General features: G+C 45.6%; 1 protein-coding gene across 1 annotated transcript; it reads right to left on the bottom strand.

Moving 5' to 3' along the window:
* Positions 1-2,407: 2,407 nt before the first annotated feature.
* On the bottom strand, positions 2,408-17,370 carry C5AR1 (complement C5a receptor 1). The gene is made up of 2 exons (NM_001007810.4): positions 17,313-17,370; positions 2,408-5,224 (listed from the first exon to the last, which is right to left on the bottom strand). The coding sequence occupies exons 1-2, from the start codon at positions 17,313-17,315 to the stop codon at positions 4,169-4,171; spliced, it is 1,059 nt and encodes a 352-aa protein (NP_001007811.2). The 5' UTR covers positions 17,316-17,370; the 3' UTR covers positions 2,408-4,168.
* Between the last annotated feature and the right edge of the window lie 10,354 nt (positions 17,371-27,724).

Raw genomic sequence — 27,724 nt, 5'->3', positions numbered from 1 at the left:
TAAGGGAAGAAGAAGAAAGTCTGTAGAAGAGGCAGAGAAAGATCATGCTGAAAGTGAGAGGTTAAGCCAGGGAGGGGCCCAAGTGGCTGGGAGGAAGGCGGAAGGAGGCAAGTGGGCTGTCTAGGTAGCAGGGACCTTTAAGGTCACAAGCATCTTTATGGGGTACCAGAGCAGAAGGTAGCTGGGGCTCAGTTCCCCCAATGACCTTGCTGCCAGAGGGTCTGTATGGGTACCAACATTTACTATCAAAACCCACACACAACCTTTTCTGGAAGTCCTGCCGAGCACCTGGCACTCTAGGTGCTCACACAGCATCTTCTAATAAAATCATCCCCAGGACAGACATGACAACATGGAAATAGCAGGATTCAGCTACAGTTCCTGTCAGAATCAGACAACATCCATGCCCAGTGCCCTGTGCTGAAGCTGTTCCCTAGACTCAGCCGGCTTTTGCAAAGAGAAAGAAGGAGCTGCTATCTACGTGACGGTCTTATTCAGGGGTCACCACCTCTGTGTGGCTCCCTGGGCACTTGAAATATGCCAGTCTGAATGGAGATGTACTGTGAGTGTAACTCACACCCAGGATTTTGAAGACGTAGTACCCACACCACCCCACCCCCCAAAAAAGTAAACTGGTATAGCCACTATAAAGAACACAATGGAGGTTCCTTAAAAAAAAAAAGAAACCTGAAATCAGAATTTCCATATGACCCAGTGATCCCGCTTCTAGTCGTATGTCCGGAGAAATCTCTAATTTGAAAAGACACATGCACCCTAATGTTCATAACGGAAGTGTTCACAAAAGTCAAGACATGGAAGTTACCTAAAGGTCCGTTGACAGATGAATGGATAAAGAATATGTGGTATATAAATACATACATTGGGATATCACTCAATCATAAAAAAGAATGAAATAAAGCCATTTGCAGCGACATGGATGGACCTAGAGATGATCCTACTAAGTGAAGTCAATCAGAGAGAGAGATACAAGTATCACATGACAGCACTTACATGCAGAACCAACAAAAGTCATACAAAGGAACTTATTTACAAAAGTAGACTCACAGGCATAGAAAACAAATTTATGGTTACCAAAAAGGATAGCAGGGCACAGAGGAGACAGATAAAGTAGGAGTTTGGGATTAACATATACACATGAGTGCATATGTAGTCGTGTCCAACTCTTTGCCACCCCACGTACTATAGCTCACCAGGCTCTTCCGTCCATGGAGTTTTCCAGGCAAGAATACTTAAACAGGTTGCCATTTTCCTACTCCAAGGAATCTTCCCAACCCAGGGATCAAACCCACATCTGTGTCTCCTGAATTGGCAGGTAGATTCTTTACCACTGCGCCATGTGGAAAGCTCTTAACATATGCACAGTGCTGCTGCTGCTGCTGCTGCTGCTGCTAAGTCGCTTCAGTCGTGTCCGACTCTGTGCGACCCCATAGACGGCAGTTCACCAGGCTCCCCCATCCCTGGGATTCTCCAGGCAACAACACTGGAGTGGGTTGCCATTTCCTTCTCCAATGCATGAAAGTGAAAAGTGAAAGTGAAGTCGCTCAGTCGTGTCCGACTCTTAGCGACCCCATGGACTGCAGCCCACCAGGCTCCTCCATCCATGGGATTTTCCTGGCAAGAGTACTGGGGTGGGTTGCCGTTGCTTCTCTTCAGCGTAAAAAAGAATTTAAAATGTAAAAGATCTTAGTAATAATTTTTCACAGTGATTATATGCTGAAATAAAAATATCGAGTTAAGCAAAATATATTATTGACTATATTATTATTATTATATATAGCAACATAAATTATTAATAGCATTGTTACTGTAATATATTGTTACTATATTATTATTATTACTATAATATATTCATACATATATACATTAATATAGTATTATGTGGTTTATGTTATATAATTATATATCATGTAGTTGTAAATATTATTATATAATACGTTTACACAATATGTTTATATTCATATATCATGTGATATGTAATAAATTATTATAATATAATTAATATAGCATTCATATCCGTGTTGTTAGTTTAACATATAATTGCATTACATTATTGGAGAGCAAGGAGATCAAGCCAGTCAATCCTAAAGGAAATCGACTCTGAATAGTCATTGGAAGGACTGATGCTGAAGTTGAAGCTCCAGTACTTTGGCCACCTGATGCAAAGAGCCAGCTCATTGGAATAGACCCTGATATGAGATGAGGATGAGATGGTTGGATGGCATCACCGACTCAATGGACATGAGTTTGAATAACCTCCGGGAGTTGGTGATGGACAGGGAGGCCTGGTGTGCTGCAGTTTATGTGGTTGCAAAGAGTCAGACACAACTTAGCTACTGAACAACAACATTAAATATATTGCTATTATTTTTTATTTTTATTTATTTTATTATTTTTATTTATTTTATTATTTTTAAATGTCTTCATGTATTTGCTGGAAAATTTTACACTTCTGTGGCTCATATCACATTTCTATTGGACAGTGCTGTCTGTACACTATTTCCAGCCGATGCGGATGCACACACACACAATCAGTAAGTAGGAATATTTCCAGGTCGATTATAAACAACACATTTCTACACTTATTCTTTATTTTCATTTTTCAGGTGGTGCATACCAGCTACTTAAAAGTCCACAGGTTACATACTATATGAGTCCATCAATACAATATTCTTGAAAGTGTCAAATGACAGAGATGGAGAGAGGATTCCTGGTTGCCAGGGCTTGGGGACAAAGCTGGGGAGGGTAGAGGACAATGGAGGTGGCTAGAAAAGCATGTCACGAGGGACTTGGCGGCTACAAAAATGTCCGGCACCTTGGCCATATCCATGTCAACATCTCGGTTGTGATATTGTAATGCCATTTTGAAAGATGTTCCTGTTGCAGGAGACAGGTCAAAGACTCACAGGATCACTTTCGTATTATCACTTACAACCCAACCTCATGAGATGCTAAACGAGGTCAAGATGAAACAGTTAGTTTTCTTTTTCAGGGCAAACAAAACGTCAATTGACAACCCAAAAGAGCAAATTACCCTGGGACTCCACCCCCTGGAGGGACCCAACCCGTGTTTCCCAACCCTGGGTACCTTCCGCGTTCGTTGCTTTTCTCCATAACCACATCACATCTTTTTACTTAATACTCTTTTTTTTTTTTTTTTTAACCTAGTGAAGTAATGTACCAACTTACTGCTTTTCTCTCTCTTTTTTTTTTTTGGCCACATCACACAGCATGTCGGATGTTAGTTCCCTGACCCCAGATGGAACCCACACCCCCTGCAGTGGAAACATGGAGTCTTAACCACAAGACCATCAGGGAAGGCCCTTACTGTTTCTCTTTAAACCAACTCACTCTCCAAAGCTGAGATTGGTCCATGAATTAAAAAAAAAAAAAATTTATTTCTTTATTTTGTTATTTATGGCTGTGCTGGGTCTTCCTTGCTGCATGGACTTTCTCCAGGTGCGGCGAGCAGGGGCTACTCTATCATTGTGGTGCGGAGGCTTCTCTCCTGGAGCACAGGCTCTAGGCTCTCCAGCCCAATAGTTGTGGCACATGGGCTTAGATGTCCCAAGGCTCATGGGATCTCCCCACCCCCGACGAGGAATCGAACTCCTGTCCCCTGCATTGGCAGGCAGGTTCTTTACCACTGAGCCACCAGTGAAGCCCAGTCCATGGATTTTTGCTTTGTCCTAAACAAGAATAACTTTTGAGATTCCAGTTTTATATATAGAGATTTTTTTTTTGGTCAACTCTCCATAAAATAAATACAGAATTCTTTTTTTTTGTTATTCAAAGTTTGAGTGTTTCTGTTTGTTCTGGTATCTGATATCTTCACACGCTCTGAACAGGAACGTCTTATTTTGTGGGAGGGTTTCAGGTATGTTGGTTGCCGTTTGTTTTCCAGAGTCCTTGGATGGAAAGGTTGTGGTGGGGGGTGGGGGGGCGGTCCTAGAAGAACTTATCAACCTTGGAAAATGAAGAACGATAAGATGGGTTCGCCTAGAAGAAGCAGGACGAGTCCAAGAAAGATGGAAGGAAAAGGTGGCAAATTCATTCAACCACCACCGCCCACCTAAGTTTCAAAAAGCAAAGTGAATGGACTGGAAGTTTGGCGGAGCCCTGGAAAGCTGGCGCTCAGAGAGGCCTTGCTTTACACTGCCTGGCTCTTCACGGCCGGGGTATCCGCCGTGGAGAGCGTCTGGGACTTGCTCTCCCTGCGCACCGACTCTTCAGTCAACACGCCCCGGAGCCTGGCGGGGAGGGTCTTCAGGAACCGGGCGTGAAAGCCCTGGGCGGCGAACACGTAAATGATGGGGTTAATGCAGCAGTTGATATAAGCTAGGGAGACGCACAGGGCATCTAGACTGGACACGAGTTTGAAGCTGTCCCCGTGCACATTGAAAAAGGCCAGCATCATCCCCGTCACCTGGTAGGGCAGCCAGAAGACAAAGAAGCTGGTCACCACGGCCACCACCACCTTGAGCGTCTTGGCGGAGCGCGTGGCAGTGCGGCTCCATGCCCGAAGCAGGAGGAAGGTGTAACAGATTGTAAGCGTGACCAGCGGCCCCAGGAAGCCCACGGCCAGCCGGACGATGGCCACGGCCTTCTCCGCATATTCACGGTCCTTACCGTATGCGACGACACACATCGTCTTGGGTGGGAAGTGGTCTATGTGGACCTGACGGAACACAAAGGACGGTATGGTCAGCAGCAGAGCCAAGCCCCAGGCCACGGCACAGGCCACCCAGGCCACGCGGGCCCCTCGGTAGTTCTGGCACCAGACGGGATTGAACACCAGCAGGAAGCGGTCGGCGCTGATGGTGGCCAGGAGCAAGATGCTGGCGTACATGTTGAGAAGGATGAGAGAGGGCAGGATTCGACATGCAGCATCACCAAAGGACCAGTGGTTGTGCTGGATGATGGATGTAAACAAGATGGGCAGTGCCAGGCAGGAGAGGAAGTCGGCCACCGCTAGGTTGAGAAACCAGATGGCGTTGACCGTCCGCTTGACCTCGGACCCTGTCACCCAGACCACCATGGCGTTGCCGGGCACCCCGATCAGGAAGACGGCCGCGAAGATCACCAGGGCGATCACATCTGGGACACGCAGTCTGTGGGTGGGGGAAGAGGCATCCACCAAGACATCGGGGTTCGAGGTCCATTTATCATAATCAGAGTAGTCAGGGGTGCTGAGAGCCATGGAGTCCTGGGTGGAATCAGAGAGGCGGGGAGAGTGTGAGTGGCAGGTAGCAAGGAGCTTGCCCGTCAGAGCCACTCAAAGCCCATCACGCCATTTCTTTAAGGCTCAGGTTTCTCCCAGGGAAACAGGGATGCTGAGGGCTGACAGCCAGCTGGGTGTCACACCCCTGATTCAAATGTTGAAAACCGGACTTCCCTGGTGGTCCTATGGTTAAGAATCCGCCTGCCAATGCAGAGGACATGGGTTCGATCCCTGGTCCAGGAAGATCTCACATGCCATGGAGCAACTAAGCCCGAGAGCCACAGCTGCTGAAGCCTGTGTGTTCTAGAGCCCCCGCTCGGCAGTAAGAGAAGCCATCGCAATGAGAAGCTCCCCCACAGCAATTAAGAGAGTAGCCTCCGCTTGCCCCAATTAGAGAAAACCCATAGGCAGCAATGAAGACCCAGCACCGCCAAAAATAAATAAATAATTTTAAAAATACTTTGAGGAGAATGAACTAATAATCACATGCACGTAATTCCAAAATTGATAGCCCAAGTCTTGAACTATTACTTAAATTTTATTTTTTTTAAATTTTTACTGGAGTATAGTTGATTTACCATGTGTTAATTTCAGGTGTACAGCAGTGAAGATACATAATATCTTAAGGCAATATTTTAAAAAATCAAAATTAATGCCTCTCCAAAAAATTCCACAGTGGAAAAAAATTGGAATTTTAAATAAAGGCAATCTGCTGCAGTCATTTGTTTGGTTTATGACCTTGCCTTGTTACGCAAGAGGGATCTTCAGATGAGCCCACAGTTTTCATTCCCAGCTGGGGGTGGTTTGCAGGTTGACGCTGTCATGCTAACATATCAAGCAATGCGGGATTTTAAGTATAGTCAAGAGTTGGACCATAGAAAAGGCTGAATGCCGAAGAATTGATGCTTTCAAACTGTGGTGCTGGAGAAGACTCTTGAGAGTCCTTGGACAGCAAGATCAAACCAGTCAAGCCTAAAGGAAATCAACCCTGAATGTTCATTGGAAGAACTGATGCTGAAGCTCTAATACTTTGGCCACCTGATGGGAAGAGCCGACTCATTGGAAAAGATCCTAATGTTGGGAAAGATGGAGGGCAGAAGGAGAAGGGGGCAACAGAGGATGAGATGGTTGGATGGCATCACTGACTCGATGGACATGAGTTTGAGCAACTCCAGGAGATAGTGAAGGAGAGGGAAGCCTGGCATGCTGCAGTCCATGGGGTCAGACAGGACTTAGCAACTGAACAACACAAGTCAGAAGAACTGGGGCTCCTTGGAGAAAAGTTGGTTCCTGTCCTGGGACAGAAAATATCCAAGATGAGGCCAGAACATCTCACACTAGAAATTAAGAAAAATTTTAAGTAACAATAGGGACATATCAAAATGTCCCCGATGGTTCAGTGGTTGAGATTCCACCTTCCAATGCAGTTGGTGCAGGTTCGATCCCTGGTCAGGGAATTAAGATCCCACATGTCACATGGTGTGGCAAAAAAAAAAAAAAAGAGAGAGAGAGAGCCTGAAAGAGCCCACACTAGCCAGAAAGTGAAAGTGAAAGTCACTCAGTCGTGTCTGACTCTTTGTGACCCCATAGATGGCAGCCCACTAGGCTCCTCTGTCCCTGGGATTCTCCAGGCAAGAATGCTGGAGTGGGTAGCCTTTCCCTTCTCCATGGGGATTGAACCCAGGTCTCCTGCATTGCAGGTAGATTCTTTACCAGCTGAGCCACAAGGGAAGCCCAAGATCATTGGCATGGGTAGCCTATCCCTTCTCCAGTGGATCTTCCCAACCCAGGAATCCAACTGGGGTCTCCTGCATTGCAGGCAGATTCTTTACCAACTGAGCTATGAGGGACACTAGCCAGAAGATGGGACAATTTGAGTATTTAATAATAATAATAACTGATAGAATAAAATATATATTAATAATAAAGATCTCTGAGTTCATAATGATAATAAAATCAAGTAAGTCATTGGTCACATTTTTATTCTGAAAAGGGAATGAATCAAGCACTTATCCTGCCGTTTCTGTACAGAGTATTATTTCAGAGAAATAAAGAGTCAATGTGGGAGGTCCTTCTTTAGAGAAGACTCTAAAAATAATTCCTGCAGAAGGAATGAAATAAATTTAAGGAAATATGGATCTGGATGATGGACAACAATATCTAATAAAACCATCATGTGAAAAACAGACAGGAACCTTACAATAAATCGGTGCTGGCACCACAAACCCTCCCATCAACCTCAGCACTCGGACAAGAGAGACGAGTAGATATCTGTTCTGATGTGATGCGGAAAAACGACGATACAGCACCAGGGCTTCCCTCATAGTTCACTCAGTAAAGAATCTGCCTGCAGTATGGTAGACTCGGGTTTGATTCCTGGGTCAGGAAGATCCCCTGGAGAAGGAAATGGCAACCCACTCCAGTATTCTTGCCTGGAGAATCCCATGGATGGAGGAGCCTGGTGGGCTACAGCCCGTGGTGTCACAAGAGTCAGACACGACTTAGCGACTAAACCACCACGGAGGTTTTTTTGCCAAAAAAAAAAATAAAGAAAGAATGTGAATCTAATCAAGGTCTTAGATCTAAAACTACCAGTTTACAGGAAAAGCAGGTGAGAGAGGAACATGATAAATAACACCACAAGGACAAAACCAGAGCAATCAGAGCTTAGGAAACTCTACAGGACGAATGGTATTGTTTCTCTCACAAATAAATGGCATTTTTAAAATAGGAAGAGGAAAAAAAATGGAACAGAAAGTGTCATGGATTAGAAGAGATTTATAGATAAAAAGTTATGACCAACCTAGATAGCATATTGAAAAGCAGAGACATTACTTTGCCAACAAAGGTCCATCTAGTCAAGGCTATGGTTTTTCCAGTGGTCATGAATGGATGCAAGAGTTGGACTGTGAAGAAAGCTGAGTGCCAAAGAATTGATGCTTTTGAACTGTGGTGTTGGAGAAGACTCTTGAGAGTCCCTTGGACTGCAAGGAGATCCAACCAGTCCATTCTAAAGGAGATCAGCCCTGGGTTTCTTTGGAAGGAATGATGCTGAAGCTGAAACTCCAGTACTTTGGCCACCTCATGCAAAGAGTTGACTCATTGGAAAAGACTCTGATGCTGGGAGGGATTCGGGGCAGGAGGAGAAGGGGACAATAGAGGATGAGATGGCTGGATGGCATCACTGGCTCAATGGATGTGAGTCTGAGTGAACTCCGGGAGATAGAGTTGGACAGGGAGGCCTGGCGTGCTGCAATTCATGGGGTCGCAAAGAGTCAGACACGACTGAGTGACTGAACTGAACTGAACTGAATAAGGACCTACTGTAGAGCACAGGGAACGCATTTCAATATTCTGTAATGACCTATTTGGGAAAAGAATCTAAGAAAAGAGTGAAATACATGTGTATATAACTGATATATTTTGCCATACAGCAGAAATGAACACAGCATTGTAAATCAACTGTTTATTGTTGTTTGGTCACTTAGTCGTGTCGGACTCCTTTGCAACCCCATGGACTGTAGCCCGCCAGGTTCCTCTGTCCCTGGGGTTCTCCAGGCAAGATTACTGGAGTGGTAAGGTGATAATTCCAACTGGAGACAAAGCAGACGTGAGGGTTAAAAGTGGCTCATTTAGTAACGACGTGAGCACCTCTTTGTGAAATTGCAGCCTGTGTAATGTACATGTTAAAAGGGTGCATTATTGTAGAGGGTCCTGTAAAGTCATCCAGACTTGCTATGAACACTAATTGCCATTTGAAGCCACTGGTAGACAGTGGCTCCGCTCTAAACCCCTTTTTAGCAATTGTATTTTTTTCCTGATTATATTTTTAGCGTAGTTGGCTGTTGATGTGGACAAGTATTTTATGCACTTTTGGTGATGTTTCAGTTTTACGTACTCTTCTGACATCAGAAAAGTACCGCTGGTTGTTCGCAGCCTCATTGTATAATCAGCCGACCACAGGCTTCCATATATAACAAAGTAATTAATATTGTGCAAGTGTCAAATGCTTCTGTTGTGAAAGCAGTGTTCGGAAAATGAGAAATTATTTAAAATGGTTACGAAATACTAGTCAGTTTCATAATCCCCACGTTCCGCCCTTAAAGGTCTGCTTTACCAGAGAAAGGGTCGCTTATTTGTCATTGCAAGATTCTTAGAAAATGTGTTTAATCCCTCTTAAATACAATCAGTCCTAAAGAGTCTGTATTATTTCGGTCTGTTGGGTACAGAGTACAAGCTGCAATCAAAGGAGGGAGAGGAGGTTTCCCACTGTCTCTTTTAAGCTGTACAATTTTTTTCCTCCAGTGTTTTGTTTTATATAGGTTTTGAATTCCTGTATCTTTTAGTGTGTGTACTGAATACTGCCTATGTACTATTCTGATTGTTTGCTCTAGTTTACTAGCAGTAAAAGACCTGTTAATCACATACAACAAAAAAGAATACTGGAGTGGGTTGCCATTTTCTCTTTCTGGGGATCTTCCCCACCCAGCGATCGAACCCACATCTCTTGTGTCTCTCTTGTGGCACGTGGATTCTTTACCACTGAGCCCCCTGGGAAGCCCACTATACCATAGTAAAAATTTTAAAAGGAGAGAGAGATTTAAGAAGTAGATATACCAAAGATAATACGGAGACCAAGCCTGGATCTTGATTGGAATAGTCGTATGGAAAATAAGATATTTTGGAGACATCTGGGAGATTTTAAAATAGACTGGATATCCAACAACAGTAAGGAACCATTGCTTATTCTATTGAGGGTGATAGGATATTGTATTTATGTTTTCAAAAAGTGGTAGAAGACAGTTTCTGATAGAGGTTTCACATGCTGCCGCTGCTGCCAAGTCACTTCAGTCGTGTCCGACTCTGTGTGACCCCTGAGACGGCAGCCCACCAGGCTCCCCGGTCCCCGGGACTCTCCAGGCAAGAACACTGGAGTGGGTTGCCATTTCCTTCTCCAATGCCTGAAAGCGAAAAGTGAAAGTGAAGTCGCTCAGTCGTGTCCGACTCTGAGCGACCCCATGGACTGCAGCCTACCAGGCTCCTCCATCCATGGGATTTTCCAGGCAAGAGTACTGGAGTGGGGTGCCATTGCCTTCTCCGAGAGGTTTCACATAGCAGGTGAAATAGGATGTTTGGGGTTTGCTTTAAAAATTTCAGAAAAAAAAAAGGAAGAGAGGAGGGAAGGAGAGAGGACCAAGGATGACTAAGAATGGGAAAGTGTTGATAACTGTGGGTGCTGGGTCATGAGTATGTTGGATATTCACTTCATTCTCTCTGCTTTTGTGGGTTTGATATTTTCCATAATAAAATAAAGAACAGAGTCTTGAGTACTTTCTTTGCCCTCCAAAGAGAGAAAAGAGCAGCAGCTGAATGAGAAACAGCCTTGGATGCAAAACAATAACCCGGAGGCACCAAACACAGGCAGAAGAAAAATCCCCATGCAGGACCAGGAGTGATCCCACCAAGGCAGCCAGTGTTTATCGAGCATCTACGTTTAAGTACAGCATTAGCTCTTTCAGTCCCGACCACGACCCTACAAGTGGGTCCTGTGAATATGCCCCTTTTATTGACAAGGAAACAGAGGCACTGGAAGATGAAGTAGCCTGTTCCAGTCATGTAGACGGGAATTCAACTTTCTTTAGATTGGTATGCAAACCCAGAGAGGCTGCCCTTGGGCAGTTCCAGAGGTTGGAAGGGGGCCTCCAAGGACACCCAAGGGGCAAACTCCGTAGTCCCTGGAGCCCATCCCTGAAGGTGATTTTGTCACCAGCCCAGGGAAAGGAGGCAGAGAAAAACACAGATCACTGTTACAGAAATATTCAGAGCTGGATTTTTAGGGTACTTGAATTTGCAGGCTGAGGTTTTGACCCACTAACCACCCAGCTCATAGATTGAATAAGATGAAAAATGCTCAAGAACCTGTCAAGGTGCCTGGTAAACAGTAGGGAGATAAGAAATGGCAATGCTCTTATTTCCCATTGATCTTACAATTGTTGGAGAGCTCAGATCTTTCTCTGAACCATTCTTTTTAATTTCTAGTTCCTTTATGTTCCCTTAAGGTCAACCAGGTCAGCCAGGCTGATGGCCCAGCATATTTGCTGGTACGGCCATAGCGGAGATCAAATTATTCAAAGAGGAAAGGTCTGTGTCAACTGAAGAGTGGATGAACTGGGTGTGGTATATCTATGTAGCGGAATATTATTCAGCCATAAAAAGGGATGAAGTACTGACACATGCTACAATGTGGATGAAGCTTGTAAACATTATGCTGAGTGAAAGAAGTCAGAATCATACTATACGGTTCCATTTGTATAAAATGTCTAAAACAGGCAAGTCCGTAGAAATGGGAGATGTGCTCGTAACAGCCAGGAGCTAGGAGAGCAGGAGCAGGGAGGGAGTGCTTAGTGGGTTCAGGGTTTCTTTGGAGGGTGATGAATAGTTTCTGGAAATCGATAAAGGTGGTATTGGAAATCAATAAAGGTGGTATTGGGGACAGGGCTTCCCCAGTGGCTCCATGGTAAAGAATCTGCCTGCAAGGCAGGAGACTTGAGTTCGATCCCTGGGTCAGGAAGATCTCCTAGAGGAGGGCATAGCAACCCACTCCAGTATTCCTGCCTGGAGAATCCTATGACCAGAGGAGCCTGGTGGGCTATGGTCCATAGGGTCACAAAGAGTCGGACACGACTGAAGCAACTTAGCCGCACGCAGTGATGGGGCAGCACTGAATGCGCTCAGTGCCACCGAATGGTGCACTTCAAAATGGTGAAGTATACGTTTTGTGGCATTTTGGTCGATTAAAATGAAAATGCCAGTGTCCTAAAGACAAGGAAGGGCCAAGGGACTGTTCCAGACGAGTGGGGATTAAAAGACCAGAACACCCAAATGTGATGAGACATCCTGGACCACAGCCTGGAGCAGGAAAGACAGATTCACTCTGAAGGGCATTATTCGGACCACGGAGCAAGTTTTAACTTGATCTATGGACTGGATCACAATATCACGTCAAATGTTAAATTCCCTGACATTGATCACTGTACTCATGTAAATGAATGTCTTTGTTTTTGAGAAGGAGACCCTGAGATATTTAGGAGCAAAGGATGCCTGCGACTTCCTCTCAATTGGTTCAGGAAAAAAAAAAAAAAAGTGGTAGATGATAGATTAATCAATAGAAGGGACAGATAGATAGAGCAAACCTGGAGAATCTAGGTCAAGAGAGTATGGAAGTTCCCTGTATTATTCTTGTAATTTTTTCTGTAAGTGTGAAGATGTTTCCAAAAAATTTTAAATGGTTGCTTTATTTCCACTGATAAAGAGACTCTGCCCTGAGTCACCCGCCTGACAATCCTCACCTCCAGCACCCTGACCTCCCTTTTTCTACTCTGGGACCCCCCAAGCTCAGATCACTAAAGGGTCAATGCTGGGCATGGCAAGAGGCCCCAGATCCTGCCCAGGGGGACCCTGCACTGTAGCGGATGGTTAAATGTTTTAAGTGTCCACCGTGGACATGATAACACAAAACTAACTTCGATCTCTGCTCATTTCACAAGCTCTGGACTATGCTGCAGAATAATCCAGACCCCAGAAGGGGACGCCTCCCCACTCCCTGCTCCCACGCTCACCATTACCCCTCACATCAGCTGACAAAGATCCTCGCCTGGGATGAGCTCACACAGCCCTTTCCTCTCACTGACTTCACGAGGGCAGGAAAAAGATGCTGATTCTAACGCTCTGCGGTTTTTAGGATCCTCCTGATGTAAATGGCTTAAAAAGTTTAGCCATGACAGTATCTCTATAAAGAAGGGAAACAGCTGAAGTGTCCACGCAACAGGCAACTGGCTCAATGAGGATGACACATCCAGGCAAAACAATTCTATGCAACCAGCAGAAGAATGAGGAAGTTTACCTACGGGTGGGTGTGGAAAGAACTCTAAGATCTAGGGTGAAACAGGACAAGTGAGAACAGTGTGTGAAGCAACACTACCTACCAAAGAGGAATCATTCTTCCTCTCTGTTTTTCTCTCTCCTCCCAACCCCCTCTCCCTTCCTCACCACTTCCCCTCTGTGTCTATTTCTGTCAATTTATCTCTCCTGAGTGTCTGCACAGACTAGCTCCAGAAGCAGGCAAAAGAAATTTGGAACAGTGGTTGCCCCAGGGGAAGGGAAGTAGGAGGTTGGTATACTTTCTGGGGGGCAGGGGGCAGGGTTGGCCCCCGCTAAGAGGCATGTGGGATCCTAGTTACCCAACCAGGCATCGAACCTGTATCCGCTGCATTGGAAGCACAGAATCTTAGCCACTGGATTGCCAGGGAAGTCCCTCATCATATACGCTTTTGTTCTTCTGATATGTAGAGCCATATCAGTGAATATACCACCCATTCCCTTCTCCCCAGAAATGGATATTATATAGCCTCTACAAAATAATTTGTGGTTCTACCATTCTAGAAGGGGCTTCCCAGGTAGCTCAGCAGTAAAGAATCCACCTGCCAAGCTGGAGATGCACATTTGCTCCATGGGTCAGAAAGATCCCCTGGAGAAGGAAATGGCAACCCACTCCAGTATTCTTGCCTGGGGAATCCCACGGACAGAGGAGCCTGGCGGGCTACAGTCCATGGAGTCTCAAAGAGTGGGACACGACTTGGCAGCTGGGCACACACCCAAGTGCAATTCTAGGAGTCTAGGAAAGAGTCTAAGCACATTTCTTCATCTCATAAATGTTAACATCTTAGAGATTGGCTCCTGTCATACCTGGCACCTGTCCTTGGAGAGGTTATGGTCTCCTGCGAGAGGGAAATTAATCACCAGGGATGGGAACTGAGCGTGTTCTACAGAGAAGCCAGCCTGGTGGGGGATCAGGAGAAGGGTGTTGGAAAAATCAAGCCACAACCCTGCGCGACCCACTCCAGTATCCTTGCCTGGGAAATCCTATGGACGGAGGAGCCTGGAGGGCTACAGTACATGGGGTCGCAAAAAAAGTCGGACACGACTTAGCCACTAAGCAACAGCAAGAACTAAGTAGAAATGAAAAAAACACAACACTGCAACATGGTCCAAACGAAATTTCTGCACTGATGGGAATGTCCCAGAGGTGTGCCATCCGGGATGGTAGCCGCCAGTCATCTGTGGCCGTGGAGTTTGTGACATGTGGCAGATGTGTCTGGGAACTGAACTTAAACTTTGCTGTCATTTTAATTAAGTTTCACCAGCCACGTGTGGCTGGTGGCTGCGTCTCAGACACCAGCCGTCTGGGGCTCCTAAGCAATTCCTAAGTGCTTCCTAGGTGTTAGTTCGTTAATTCTCTAACCACAGTGTTTACGCTACAACAAGCCCAAAGGCGGGGTTCTCTTTTTTCCCTAAGATCACAGGCTCATTTTAAGAGCGCTTGCCTACTGTTTGGAGAAGGGGCCAGATCAGAAGCTGAGAAGGAGAGGCGACTGGGATTGTCCAGCTGTGGTGCGGGATGATGGTGGTTTACTCTAAGGTGGTGAGTGTGAGGACTCATGAATGGATCAGAGGAGAACAGGGCTAAGGAGAAGATGCTTGGGAGAAAAGCAATCAGAATCACCAAGTTCTAAGTCCTTTTCATGTATCAGCTCTTCTTTTTTTGCCATTGCAAAACCCATTTTGCAGATGAGAAAACTGAGGCTACAGACAGCTTAAGAGACCTTTCCAGGTCCTCGCTGTTAGCAAGTGGCAGAGGTAGGAGAGCCCTTCAGAGAGTCCTACCCTAGAACCTTCTCTAGAGGTTACCAGGCCTCAGACGTGGTGGAAGTGAGGGGCATGCCTTCAAGGCAAAGGGTCACAAGGTAACAGGGAGGATGTCACACACCAGAAGGTGAAAGAACATCAGCGTGGCTGGCAGGTAGCCAGGGCGAGGTTGGAGGAGCCACGGATGTCATGTTAAAGGCGATGTGTTTTATCCTGGGGTAATGGGGAGCCACAGATGGTCTTTGAGTCACAGAGGGACTAGATGAGAGTTTTTGTTTGGAAAGGCTCCTCTGGCTGCTGTAGGGAGGTGAGATAGAGGCAAGAGGACCAGAGAGGAGGCTGGGGCAGGGACTCAGGCCAGCAAAGATGGGTGTGATGCCCAGAGGAGGAAGAAAAGTAGGAGAGTTAAGCGGGGCAACACACCCCTTCCCTCCCTCACGGGGCTTCCGTCTTGCCATCTTCAGGGCAGGGAATGTCCTGCCAACTGTCCCCTTCTTTACGGTGGAAATAATACACTCAGGAATGCTGTCAGGGCTAGGAAATACACAGAAGGCACGGTCTGCTTTTTTTTCCGGAACATCCCTCTCCCCGTTTCTACACGGACACAATGTCTTTAAACAATCCACCCACAGAACCACATAAAACCACTAAAGCATCCTCAGAAACTGGGATACGAGGGTGGGGGTGAGCATCTCGACTCATCTTCTTGAATCTGCCCAGTCTTTGAGACTCAACATCCCTGAGCACGAAGAAACACAGGCATTTACATTTTAAAAACCATGTGAAAAAGACAAACCTCCGGATCCTTTCAGGATGCGATGAACTACCTTTCAGGTTGGCAAAAACCAAAATAGTTCCATCTAAACGTGCAGATGGGTGTCTAGACAAGTAAATACTCTCCTGCTCTGAAGATGAGGAATATAAATTGGTACAGCTTTTGGCAATATCTGTTAAAATAAAAATTGTCTGTGTCTTAGATTCAGCATTTGCAGTTCTGAAAACCCAGACATGAATCCAAAGATATAATTCTGGTGTTTTAGAGTTTGCTTATTTTTTTGACTGCCCAGCCTGTGGGATCTTATCTCCCTAACCAGGGATCGAACCCAGACCCGTGACAATGAAAGTACTGGATCTTAGTCACTGGACCACCATGGAATTTTCTAATTACAAACAGCCTAAATTTCCACTGATAAGCAATGGGAACTCTCACTGGCATATGACACAGCTGATAAAAAGAAAAAGGGAATTTCCCTGAAACACACCAGGATATAACAGTATCTTTCTCACCGATTAAGCTGAAGTTTGTAAATGTCAAGTGCCTAGCGCAGTGCCTGACATGCAGGTGAAGGTTGTCAATAATATTATAAGTTATTCATGTAAGAAAAAAAGCAAGATGTAGGATATCATGTAAAAAAGACTTCTCTTTGTAGGGTAGAAAGGATAGACATATCACAGGCATTGAGCACCAGCTGTATGCCAGCCACTGCTGAAAGAGCTTCCCATGTATTATCTCACTGAACTCTCTCCATGACCCTAGGATACAGATTTCTCTCTGTAGGGTGACTATCCCCATCTTAGTGACAAGGAGAAGGAGGCTCAGACAGACTAGTCTCTTCACCTCTTATACAAGACAGGCAGGATTTGAACCTAGTTCCAGTATGATCTCCGTGTCAAAATACTCCTTACTCCCTACACTGTCGTGAACTGTTTCCAGAAGTGTTAGCCACAAACTGCTGCTCTAATCCCACCCAATCATGTTTCTGGTTACAAGGAACCAGAGCTACAAGGAATCTGAGTCTCTGGACAGGGACGGTCTTTTCACTGAATACCCTTTAAGGATTTGGGACTTAAAAAAAAAAAAAATTACTAGTATTCACAAAGAAAAAGCTCTAGTCCATCTTTTAATTTAAAAAAATTTCTGACATTATAGAACTAAACTGAAATGTATTAATATTCCACTCCTACATTTCCATGACAAAAAAAAATCTCATGAGCCAAAAAAACACAGGGATTAGCTTATAAAACTAAATATGGATCTCAGCATCAGCTGAGCAGAGAAAGGAATGAAAACATTTTAACTTTAAAAAATCATGAGTGAATAATAAAATGTGTAGAAACAAACTTTTCAAACTATTCGGGATTGTTTAACAGAAAGGAAAAGTCAAAGCTAATCACCGGCTCTACAACCCCTTGACAGTCTTACTCCTTAGCTGCTTCCCAGCCCCGGAGCGGGAGAGGAAGGTGAGGCGAGAAGGGGAGAGGTCAGGGACTGGGAGGAGGAGGAAGGAAAAAGGGAGCAGATGGCACCAAGAAGGGAGACCACACACATAGTGGGTGTCTGCCCCCCACTCCCCACCCCAAGACTCACCATCTTTAGGTCTCTCCCAGATCCTCCTCTGATCAAAGGCTCCCAAGGGCTGTGGTTTGCAAGCCCCAAGGGAGGGTGCAGATAACCAGAGAGGAAATGACCCGTCTTACCCCTCTGGGGTTCTCATTGGTCTGGGGCTCGGGGTTTCTTCCGCAAGGCAGGCACCCAGTGAACCCTGAACACCTCCTCCAGCCGCTCCATGGAAGGGTCCAGGAGGAAGTTCCAGGTCCCAGGAGGAAGGAAGCCAGACATTAGAGATTCCCACCTTGTCTAGACCTGGCCCCTCTCCCGGCCTTGAGTTCCCCCTTTTGAGAGGCTCTCTCTTTCCTTCTATGGCCCCAGGTAACCCTGAAAAAGCTCAGGGGTTCAATTGGCTTAAACCTGGGAATTGGGGATTGATTGTGAGCCCCAGCCTCCCAACTGGGTTCCATTGAGACCAGAGAGGAAAAGCAAGTCTGTGAAGAAGTGCTTGAGGACTATTCAGTCTTCTTGTCTAGCCATCACCATCTTTCCCAGTCCCTTTCTGGGTTCTTGCTGAAACATGCTGGACTCTGGGGTGGGGAAGAAACTATGTTATTAGTTTCTTATTGCTGCTGTAATAAATCGCCATAAACTAAGTGACTTAAAACAATAGAAATGTATCCTCTTACAGTTCTAGAGGCCAGAATGTATCAGGGCTACATTCCCTCTGTAGGTTCCAGAGGAGAGTATATTCCTGCCTCTTCCTTTTCCACTGACTGGCAGGACTCCTGGTTTGTGGCCACATCATTCCAATACCTGCCTCTAAGGGCAGAGACATCGCCTTCCCTCCAACTGCGGGTCACAAGTCTCCCTCTGCCTCCCTGGTATAAGCACCCTTGTGATTACATTTAAGAGCCCTCTAGGGTACTTCCTGGGAGGTGCAGTGGATTAAGAGTCTGCCTGTCGATGCAGGGGACATGGGTTTGATCCCCGGCCCAGGAAGATTCCACATGCTGTGGAGTGACTAAGTCTGAGAGCCGCAACTACGAAACCTGCGTGGTACAATGACTGAAGTCCAGGCGCCTAGAGCCCATGCTCCGCAACAAGAGAAGCCACCACAGTGAGAAAACTGAGCCCCAAAACGAAGAGCAGCCTCCCCTTACTGCAACTAGAGAAAGCCCACACAAAGCAATGAAGACCCGTGTGTGCAGGCTCAGTCACTCAGCTGTGTCCCACTCTTTATGACTCCATGGACTGTAGCCCGCCAGGCTCCTCTGTCCATGAGATTCACCAAGCAAGAATACTGGAGTAGGTTGCCATTTCCTCCTCCAGAGGATCTTCCCGACCCAGGGATCAAACTTGAGTCTCCTGCGTCTCCTGCATTGGCAGGTGGATTCTTTACCACTGAGCCACCTACAGAAACCCAGTACAGCCCCCCAAAAAGAACCCCCTAAAAAATCCAGGATAATCTTCCATTTCAAGATCATTAGTTTATCTGCCACGTCCCTTTTCCTACCTAAAGTCACCCTGCAGGTTTCAGTCATTAGGAGGCAAACATCCATGGGAACGACTTTTCAGTCTATCGCAATGGAGCAAGATTATTACCATGAGTGTAGAAACAGCTTCATTTTTCCCACGCTCATCTGCAACGCTCCAATAGATCGCCCACATCCTTCCTGCCCAAATAGTATTCTTCCACAGCAAGCTTCAATTTGTGCAGATCTAGCTTTCTTTTCATAGCATAGATGATCCATGTAAACATTTGAACAATCCAGAAATGTACTCCCCGCCGTACTCCCCACCAATAAAACACTGAAAAATCCCCTGACCTTCACCCTTCTGAAATTAGCATTTTAGAATGTACTCTCCTAGACTTTGACAAATGTGGTGCTTGTATTTGGAAATGGACATATGAGTGCACGATGTTTGGCAAAGTTTGGTTCCACTAGATGAAGCCATGTGCAGTGAACTTGACTCAGCAAGGATTTTGAAGGTCTTGGCCTAGGGGATTTTTGGCTAATAGGAATGCATGGTTGTTATACCAACTCTGACCTTAAGAGGGTGCGTGAGCTAGAGGAGAGTCAGGAGGCCAGGCCATACCCTCTTGATTATTAAGATTTTGGGACCACAGTTGGGCATGGCTAAAGGAAATCAGTCCTGAATATTGAATATTCATTGGAAGGACTGATGCTGAAGCTGAAGTTCCAGTACTTTGGCCACCTGAGGCGAAGAACTGACTCATTGGAAAAGACCCTGATGCTGGGAAAGATTGAAGGCAGGAGGAGAAGGGGATGACAGAGGATGAGACGGTTGGATGGCATCACAGACTTGACGGACATGAGTTTGAGCAAGCTCTGGGAGTTGGTGATAGACAGGGAAGCCTGGCATGCTGCAATCCATAGGGTCGCAAAGAGTCTGACATGACTGAGGAACTGAACTGAACTGGGCATTGCCTTAAAATCACAGGTTCTTAACATTTTCTATGTCCTGGACCCTTGGAGAAGTTATTAACCGCTTCTCAGAAAAATTCTTACAACTTTTTGAAAGTGAAAGTATCAGTCACTCAGTCGTGGCAGACTCTTTGTGACCCCGTGGACTATAACCAGCCAGGCTCCTCCGTCCATGGAATTCTCCAAGCAAGAAGACTGGAGTGGGTTGCCATTCCATTCTCCAGCGGCTCTTCCCAACCCAGGGATCAAACCCAGGCGCACTGCAGGCAGATTCTTTACCGTCTGAGCCACCACCTTATGGTGGTGCAAATTCAAATGTAACAAGAAGTGGCCAGGACAGTATAAAAGCAATAAGGAAATGTGTAATAGGTCACCTTGTGTAAGCCGCCGTCCTCATTCCCAATTCATCAATTGTTCCGATAACGTGCTCCGATCACTTTTTTCAGAACGATGTTTTTGTAAGTTCGCTGAAGCATCCCATGTTGTTTTAATAGCGCCATAAGTCCATTGTTAGTTTGAAGCTTCCCTGTTGGCGGAACTTTAGGTGATTTCCAATATTTTTGTCCATATCACAGGGAGCACCCTAGCACATGCATCCTGGTGCCTGTGTGTGAGGATTTATTGCAGACAACTCTCTAACAATGGAATTGCAGGGCAGAGTGGGTGTTGTCAGCATGTGCAACCTTGATGCTGGTGTCCCCTCATTCTGCTCCTCAAGACCCAGACCCAGGCTGTTCAACACAGCAGCCACCAGCCATATTCAACTACTGAGTTATAGAAACGTGGTGAGTCCAAATTGACATGTGCTCTGAGTATAAAACACACCAGATTTCCAAGATTTACTGAAAAAAAAATGATTGTAGAACATCTCAACAATTTTTTATTGTATTATATGTTCAAATAATAATCATGGAAAAATTGGAAAAATCGTGTTAAGCAAAATGCACTATTCTTTATTTATTTCTTTGGCTGCTCCAGGTCTTAGCTGCAGCATGTGGGATCTTTTTGTTGCAGCATATGGGATCTAGTTCCCCAACCAGGAGTCGAACCCAGGCCCCCCGCTGCCTTGGGAGCACAGTCTTACTCCATACCACCAGGGAAGTCCTGCAAAGCGTATTGTTAATTACAGTTGATGCCTGAACAAAGCAGGGGTGAGGGGCACTGGCCTGACTGAAAATCCTAGTACTGCTCCCTCTGCCTCGGAAACGAAGGAATTGATGAATGACTCACTCAAGGGCAGGAAGCAGAAACAGTTTGGATAGAATCAGGACTCAAACCTTAGTTCTTTGGATTCCAAAGACTGTGATCTCTAATTGAGCACAAACTTTTCCCCAAACTTAATTTAAAAATCTGTAAAATGAAAATATAAGTACTATATTGAAAGAAAACTATATTTCAGTACAAAAATTTTTTAAGTAGGTGCTGTGTGCTTAGTCATTCAGTCGTGTCCGGCTCTTTGTGACCCCATGGACTGTGGCCTGACAGGCTCCTCTGGCCATGGGGATTCTCCAGGCAAGAATACTGGAGTGGGTTGCCATGCCCTCCTCCAGGGGATCTACCCAACCCAGGGTTCAAACCCAGGTCTCCCGCATTGCAGGTGGATTCTTGCCAAGAGCATTTGCCATCTGCCTCTGCACAGACTGAACCCCGTGCTCTGAGCTGTTGACCTTCCACATGCCCTGAGGGGAATTCAGGGTGGAGAGTGAGGCACTCTGCCCTCCAGGGAAACTGGTGGAACAGGTCCTTAGATAGTTAGATATTCTCAGGAACTGATTTCATGATCCCAGTCCCTGCATCTCCTCATCTCTAGAGAAGCACTAAATCCCTTCATCATGACATCATCTCCTCCTGATTTGCAGAAAACCTCTTGTAGAGTAAGTGCTTGATTGCACTGAACTCTCCCTTCACTGAAATCTTATATATTGACCTTTCCCCACTGCCTCTTTGGAGCAGTCTCTCAGAGGTATCTGAGGTGCTGTCTCCCAAGCTGCAGCCCTCATGCATGCATGCCAAGTCACTTCAGTCGTGTCTGATTTTTTCGACCCCATGGACTTTAGCCCACCAGGCTCCTCTATCCACGCGAATTCTCCAGGCAAGAATACTGGAGTGGGTTGCCATGCCCTCCTCCAGGAGATCTTCATGACCCAGGGATCGAACTCACATCTCTTATGTCTCCTGCATTGGCAGGCAGATTCTTTACCATTAGCGCCACCTGGGAAGCCCTCATTTTGCCCTCAAATAAAATTTAACTCGCAACTCTCACACTGTGCATCGAGAGGATTAAAATCTACCCAGTGGAAAGGCAAAGAGAAGAAAAAAGGTTATGACCAAGTGGCATATAGACTCATAGGGTTTTGTGACCCCAAGTCTCTAGGGCCATGCAGAGCTGACCCCATCTGGAGGGGTAGGGCTGAGCAGATGGCCGAAGCCACCGCACCTCAAGGGCAGCCATGGCCAGCCACCAGCCTGCCAGCGGCCACAGGAAGCCCAGAGCCAGTCAGATGTCAGCAATCTACACAGAGGCTCTCAACTGGGGGCACCGTGGCTTCCAAGGCAGGATGTGGCGGACCTATTCTTGCAGCCACGCGTTCCAGGAAACAAATTCACTCAGAAGGACAATGCAAATAATGGAGTGCAGTTTATTACACTGGCAGGCCCAAGGCAGAGTCTCCTCTTTGCCAAGGACTCCGACCAGTTTTTGTGAAAACCCTAAGTGTACGTGCTCAAACCCACCTCCCCAAATTCCTTGAAACTAGTCTGGACAAGGTAAAAGAGAGATCTGATCAAAGTTAACCCATGATTCATGTGTCATAAGCCTAGGTAGTTAAACAGTGGACATTTATCAATAGGCCTGTGGTCATACCTCATAAACATAATGAAATTTGTTTAGAGATAATTAGCGTATTCTTTTAGGCATCGGAGAGTCAAGGTACAAGTCCTGAGTCTCTTTTATCCGGGAGGTCTGGTTTTCCATTGGTATGCCATTTCTATAGACACCAGGCACAAAGGTCGAAGTCCATTGGGAGGGTGACCCTGCGTGTAGCCTAAAGTTCGCAGCCTGGCCTACGATGGAGTCCATCTCTGTTTCCTCCTTCACTAGAGGCAGCAATGCTTGGGTCCATACAGTCTTCTGACCCTGGCCAGACTGGTTCACCAGAACTTTCAACACTGTGGAAACTGAGACCCAGGAGGTGGCAATAAACACCACGGGGGGCCTGGGAGGAGAACTCCGGAGGGTGCCTCAAAGAGAGGGGCTCTCAAAGGCTGGTGGAAAATACCACCACCAGCAATAATAATAATAATAGCCAAAGCTCCCTAAGCCATTGCCTGGTGACCATGCTGTTCCTAGCATCTCACAATAACAGAAACAGGTGAAGAAGTGCTGAGACTTCCCTATGGCCCAGTGGTTAAGATTCCACAGTTCCACTTCAGGGGCATGGGTTCGATTCCTGGTCAGGGGAATCAATCCCACCTGCTGCAAGGGATGGCCAAAATAAATAAGTACAATTTATAAAACTACAAAAAAAGATAAGAAGTGCTAACCCTGATGGAATTCAGAATGGGAGCTATTATTATTACTACTCTGAAAATTCTAGAAGTTTCTAATTCTAAAAGTGTTTAAGTATATGAAGAGCAGAAGCATCTCTGACCTTAAAACTTACCAGTTCTTTTCTTTTTTTTCCTTTTTTTTGAATCTCAGTTCCCTGACCAGGAATTGAACCCAGGCCCACAGCAGTGAAAGTGCCGAGTCTTAACCACTAGACTGCCAGGGAATTCCCATAAAATGTCAGTTTTAAGATTCTGTTATTTTGAGCTCCAAAATCACTGCAGATGGTGATTGCAGCCATGAAATTAAAAGACGCTTACTCCTTGGAGGAAAGTTATGATCAACCTAGATAGCATATTCGGAGAAGGTGATGGCACCCCACTCCAGTACTCTTGCCTGGAAAATCCCATGGATGGAGGAGCCTGGTAGGCCGCAGTCCATGGGGTTGCAAAGAGTCGGAGACGACTGAGCGACTTCACTTTCACTTTTCACTTTCCTGCAGTGGAGAAGGAAATGGAAACCCACTCCAGTGTTCTTGCCTGGAGAATCCCAGGGACGGGGGAGCCTGATGGGCTGCCGTCTATGGGGTCGCACAGAGTCGGACACGACTGAAGTGACTTAGCAGCAGCAGCAGACAACATATTAAAAAGCAGAGACATTACTTTGTCAACAAAGGTCTGTCTAGTCAAGGCTATGGTTTTTCCAGTGGTCATGAATGGATGTGAGAGGTGAACTATGAAGAAAGCTGAGCGCCGAAGAATTGATGCTTTTGAACTGTGGTGTTGGAAAAGACTTTGAGAGTCCCTTGGACTGCAAGGAGATCCAACCAGTCCATCCTAAAGATCAGTCCTTAGTGTTCATTGAAAGGAGTGATGTTGAAGCTGAAACTCCAATACTTTGGCCACCTGATGCGAAGAGCTGACTCATTGGAAAACACCCTGATGCTGGGAAAGATTGAGGGCAGGAGAAGAAGGGGACAACAGAAGATAAGATGGTTGGATGGCATCACCGACTCAATAGACATGAGTTTGGGTGGACTCCAGGAGCTGGTGATGGACAGGGAGGCCTGGCATGCTGCGGTTCATGGGGTCCCAAAGAGTCAGACACGACTGAGTGACTGAACTGACTGAACTGACTGAACTGAAAGATTCTGTCATTTAAAATTTTTCTATTAATTTATTTTTAACTTACATACAAATGAACTCCTCTCATTTGGGGGAGCAGGTCTATGGATTTTTTTTTTTTTGCTACAGTTACATAACTTGTGGGATCTCAATTTGGAGACCAGGGATTGAACCTGAGCCCTCATCAATGAAAGCACAGAATCCTAAGCACTGGACCGCCAGGAAATTCCCAGTCTATGAGTCTTAACAAAGGCATTGAGTCACGTAGCCATTACCAGAAACAAGACACATTGCCTTCCAAAATTCCCCTGGGGCTTCCTCTCTGTCAACACCACTGCCACCTGTAAGCCCTGGCAACCACCGATCTATTCTCCATCACCAAAGTTCTGTCTTATCCAGAATGTCCTATAAATGGAAGCAAACAGTATGCAGGCTTCTGAATGTCAGTTCTTTCCCGTAGCATACGATGGTTAAAATTCATGCATGTCATGGCATGGACCACAAATTCCTTTTAACAGCTGAGGAGTTTATCATTGTCTGGGTGTTTCACACTCTGTGTATCCATTTACCAGTGGAAGGATGAGTTGTTTCCCATTTGGAACAATTACTTTAAAAGCTTCTGCGAATATTCTCCACAGGGTGTTCTGTGATCCTGTGTTGTTTTTGGTCTTGGTCACTAAGTTGTGTCCGACTCTTTGTGACCCCCTGGACTATACCCCACCAGGCTCCTCTCTCCACGGGATTTTCCAGTCAAGAAAACTGGAGTCGGTTTCTATTTCCTTTTCCAGGGATCTTCCCGACCCAGGGATCGAATCCACATGTCTTGCATCTCCTGCATTGGCAGGTGGATTCTTTACCACTGGGCCACCTGAGATTCCCATTTTGCAGACAGGCTAATGGAGGCTCAGAGAAGCTTCAGGGTAGGTCCCTAAGGAGTGGGATTTCTGGGTCATATGGTGAGTGCATGTTTAATTTCATAAGAAATTGAGGGAATTCCCTGACAGTCCAGTGCTTCACGTGCAAGGGGATCGGTTCAATCCCTTTTAAAAGATTTCACTTTTTAAAAAAAGCTGGGTTCAGGGGAAACCAGATAAAATGGGCCAGGTGGGGTGACATGGTGCCTCCTTAGGTTATCCATCTTTAAGTCCATCTTTAAGCCCCTCACTGGTCAAGGGGCAACCACAAACCAGCATCTCTTGGTTTTGTAAGAAATGTGAATCTCAGACCCCGCCCCTGCGCTACTAAATGACAACCTGCATTTTAAGAAGAGACCCAGGTGGTTCCTGGGCACCTTAAGGGCTAAGAGGTGCTGGACCAGAGCATGCCTGGGAGAAACTGATCAAGTGTGCCGTCAGCCCTCACTATGCAAATGCTGCCCTCCTGTGGAGATACTCTCAGCCTTCTCCCTTTCATCCTGAGTGTGTGTTCCTGCTCAGTCGTGTCTGATTCTTTGTGACCCAGTGGACTGCAGTCCACCAGGTTCCTCTGACCATGGAATATTCCAGGCAAGAATACTGGAGTGAGGTGCCACTTCCTACTCCAGGGGATCTTCCTGACCCAGGGATTGAACCCATGTCTCTTACATCTTCTGCTTTGGCAGGCAGGTTCTTTACCAACTGCACGACCTGGGAAGCCCTCTCCTTTTCAGAGTCTATCTGTAATGGGCTGTGGGTGCATATGTTTGTAATCTGCTGGAAATCCGAAATGAAAGCAGAGATGTGTTCTTGGAAATGAGTAATATATATATTACTCTCTAATTTTTAACTGTTTAATATGCTCCCCTAAGAAGACAACAAAGTCTGTGAAAACACACACACAGATACACACACATAAGAAGAATTAAAATAGACAAGATCTGGAGAGAAATGGAGTTTCGCTGGAGTTTCCCCAAGAGTATACTCCAAGAATATGACTTGGGAGACAAGACCTTTTAGAACTAACACCAAAAAAAAATGTCCTTTTCATTATAGGAGACTGGAATGCAAAAGTAGGAATCAGGAAACACCTGGAGTAATAGGCAAATTTGGCCTTGGAGTACAGAATGAAGCTTGGCAAAGGCTAATAGAGTTTTGCCAAGAGAACCCATTGGTCATAGCAAACACCCTCTTCCAACAACACAAGAGAAGACTCCACACATGGACATCACCAGATGGTCAACACCAAAATCAGACTGATTATATTCTTTGCAGCCAAAGATGGAGAAGCTCTATACAGTCAGCAAAAACAAGACCGGGAGCTGACCGTGGCTCAGATCATGAACTCCTTATTGCCAAATTCAGACTTAAATTGAATAAAGTGGGGAAAACCACTAGACCATTCAGGTATGACCTAAATCAAATCCTTTATGATTATACAGTGCAAGTGAGAAATAGATTTAAGGGACTAGATCTGATAGATAGCGTGCCTGATGAACTATGGACGAAGGTTCGTGACATTGTACAGGAGACAAGGATCAAGACCATCCCCATGGAAAAGAAATGCAAAAAAGCAAAATGGCTGTCTGAGGAGGCCTTACAAATTGCTGTGAAAAGAAGATAAGCAAAAGGCAAAGGAGAAAAGGAAAGATATTCCTATTTGAATGCAGAGTTCCAAAAAATAGCAAGGAGAGATAAGATAGCCTTCCTCAGTGATCAATGCAAAGAAATAGAGGAAAACAACAGAATGGGAAAGACTAGAGATCTCTTCAAGGAAATTAGAGATACCAAGGCAATATTTCATGCAAAGATGGGCTCGATAAAGGACAGAAATGATATGGACCTAACAGAAGCAGAAGATATTAAGAAGAGGTGGCAAGAATACACAGAAGAACTGTACAAAAAAGATCTTCATGACCCAGATAATCACAATGGTGTGATCACTGACCTAGAGCCAGACATCCTGGAATGCGAAGTCAAGTGGGCCTTAGAAAGCATCACTATGAACAAAGCTAGTGGAGGTGATGGAATTCCAGTTGAGCTATTCCAAATCCTGAAAGATGATGCTGTGAAAGTGCTGCATTCAATATGCCAGCAAATTTGGAAAACTCAGCAGTGGCCACAGGACTGGAAAAGATCAGTTTTCATTCCAATCCCAAAGAAAGGCAATGCCAAAGAATGCTCAAAGTACTGCACAATTGCACTCATCTCACACGCTAGTAAAGTAATGCTCAAAATTCTCCAAGCCAGGCTTCAGCAATACGTGAACCGTGAACTTCCAGATGTTCAAGCTGGTTTTAAAAAAGGCAGAGGAACCAGAGATCAAATTGCCAATATCCTCTGGATCATTGAAAAAGCAAGAGAGTTCCAGCAAAACATCTATTTCTGCTTTATTGACTATGCCAAAGCCTTTGAC

Source organism: Bos taurus, chromosome 18 (genome assembly GCF_002263795.3).
Source record: "Bos taurus isolate L1 Dominette 01449 registration number 42190680 breed Hereford chromosome 18, ARS-UCD2.0, whole genome shotgun sequence".
Taxonomy (NCBI): Eukaryota; Metazoa; Chordata; class Mammalia; order Artiodactyla; family Bovidae; genus Bos; species Bos taurus.
This window is presented reverse-complemented; position numbering and strand designations above follow the sequence as displayed.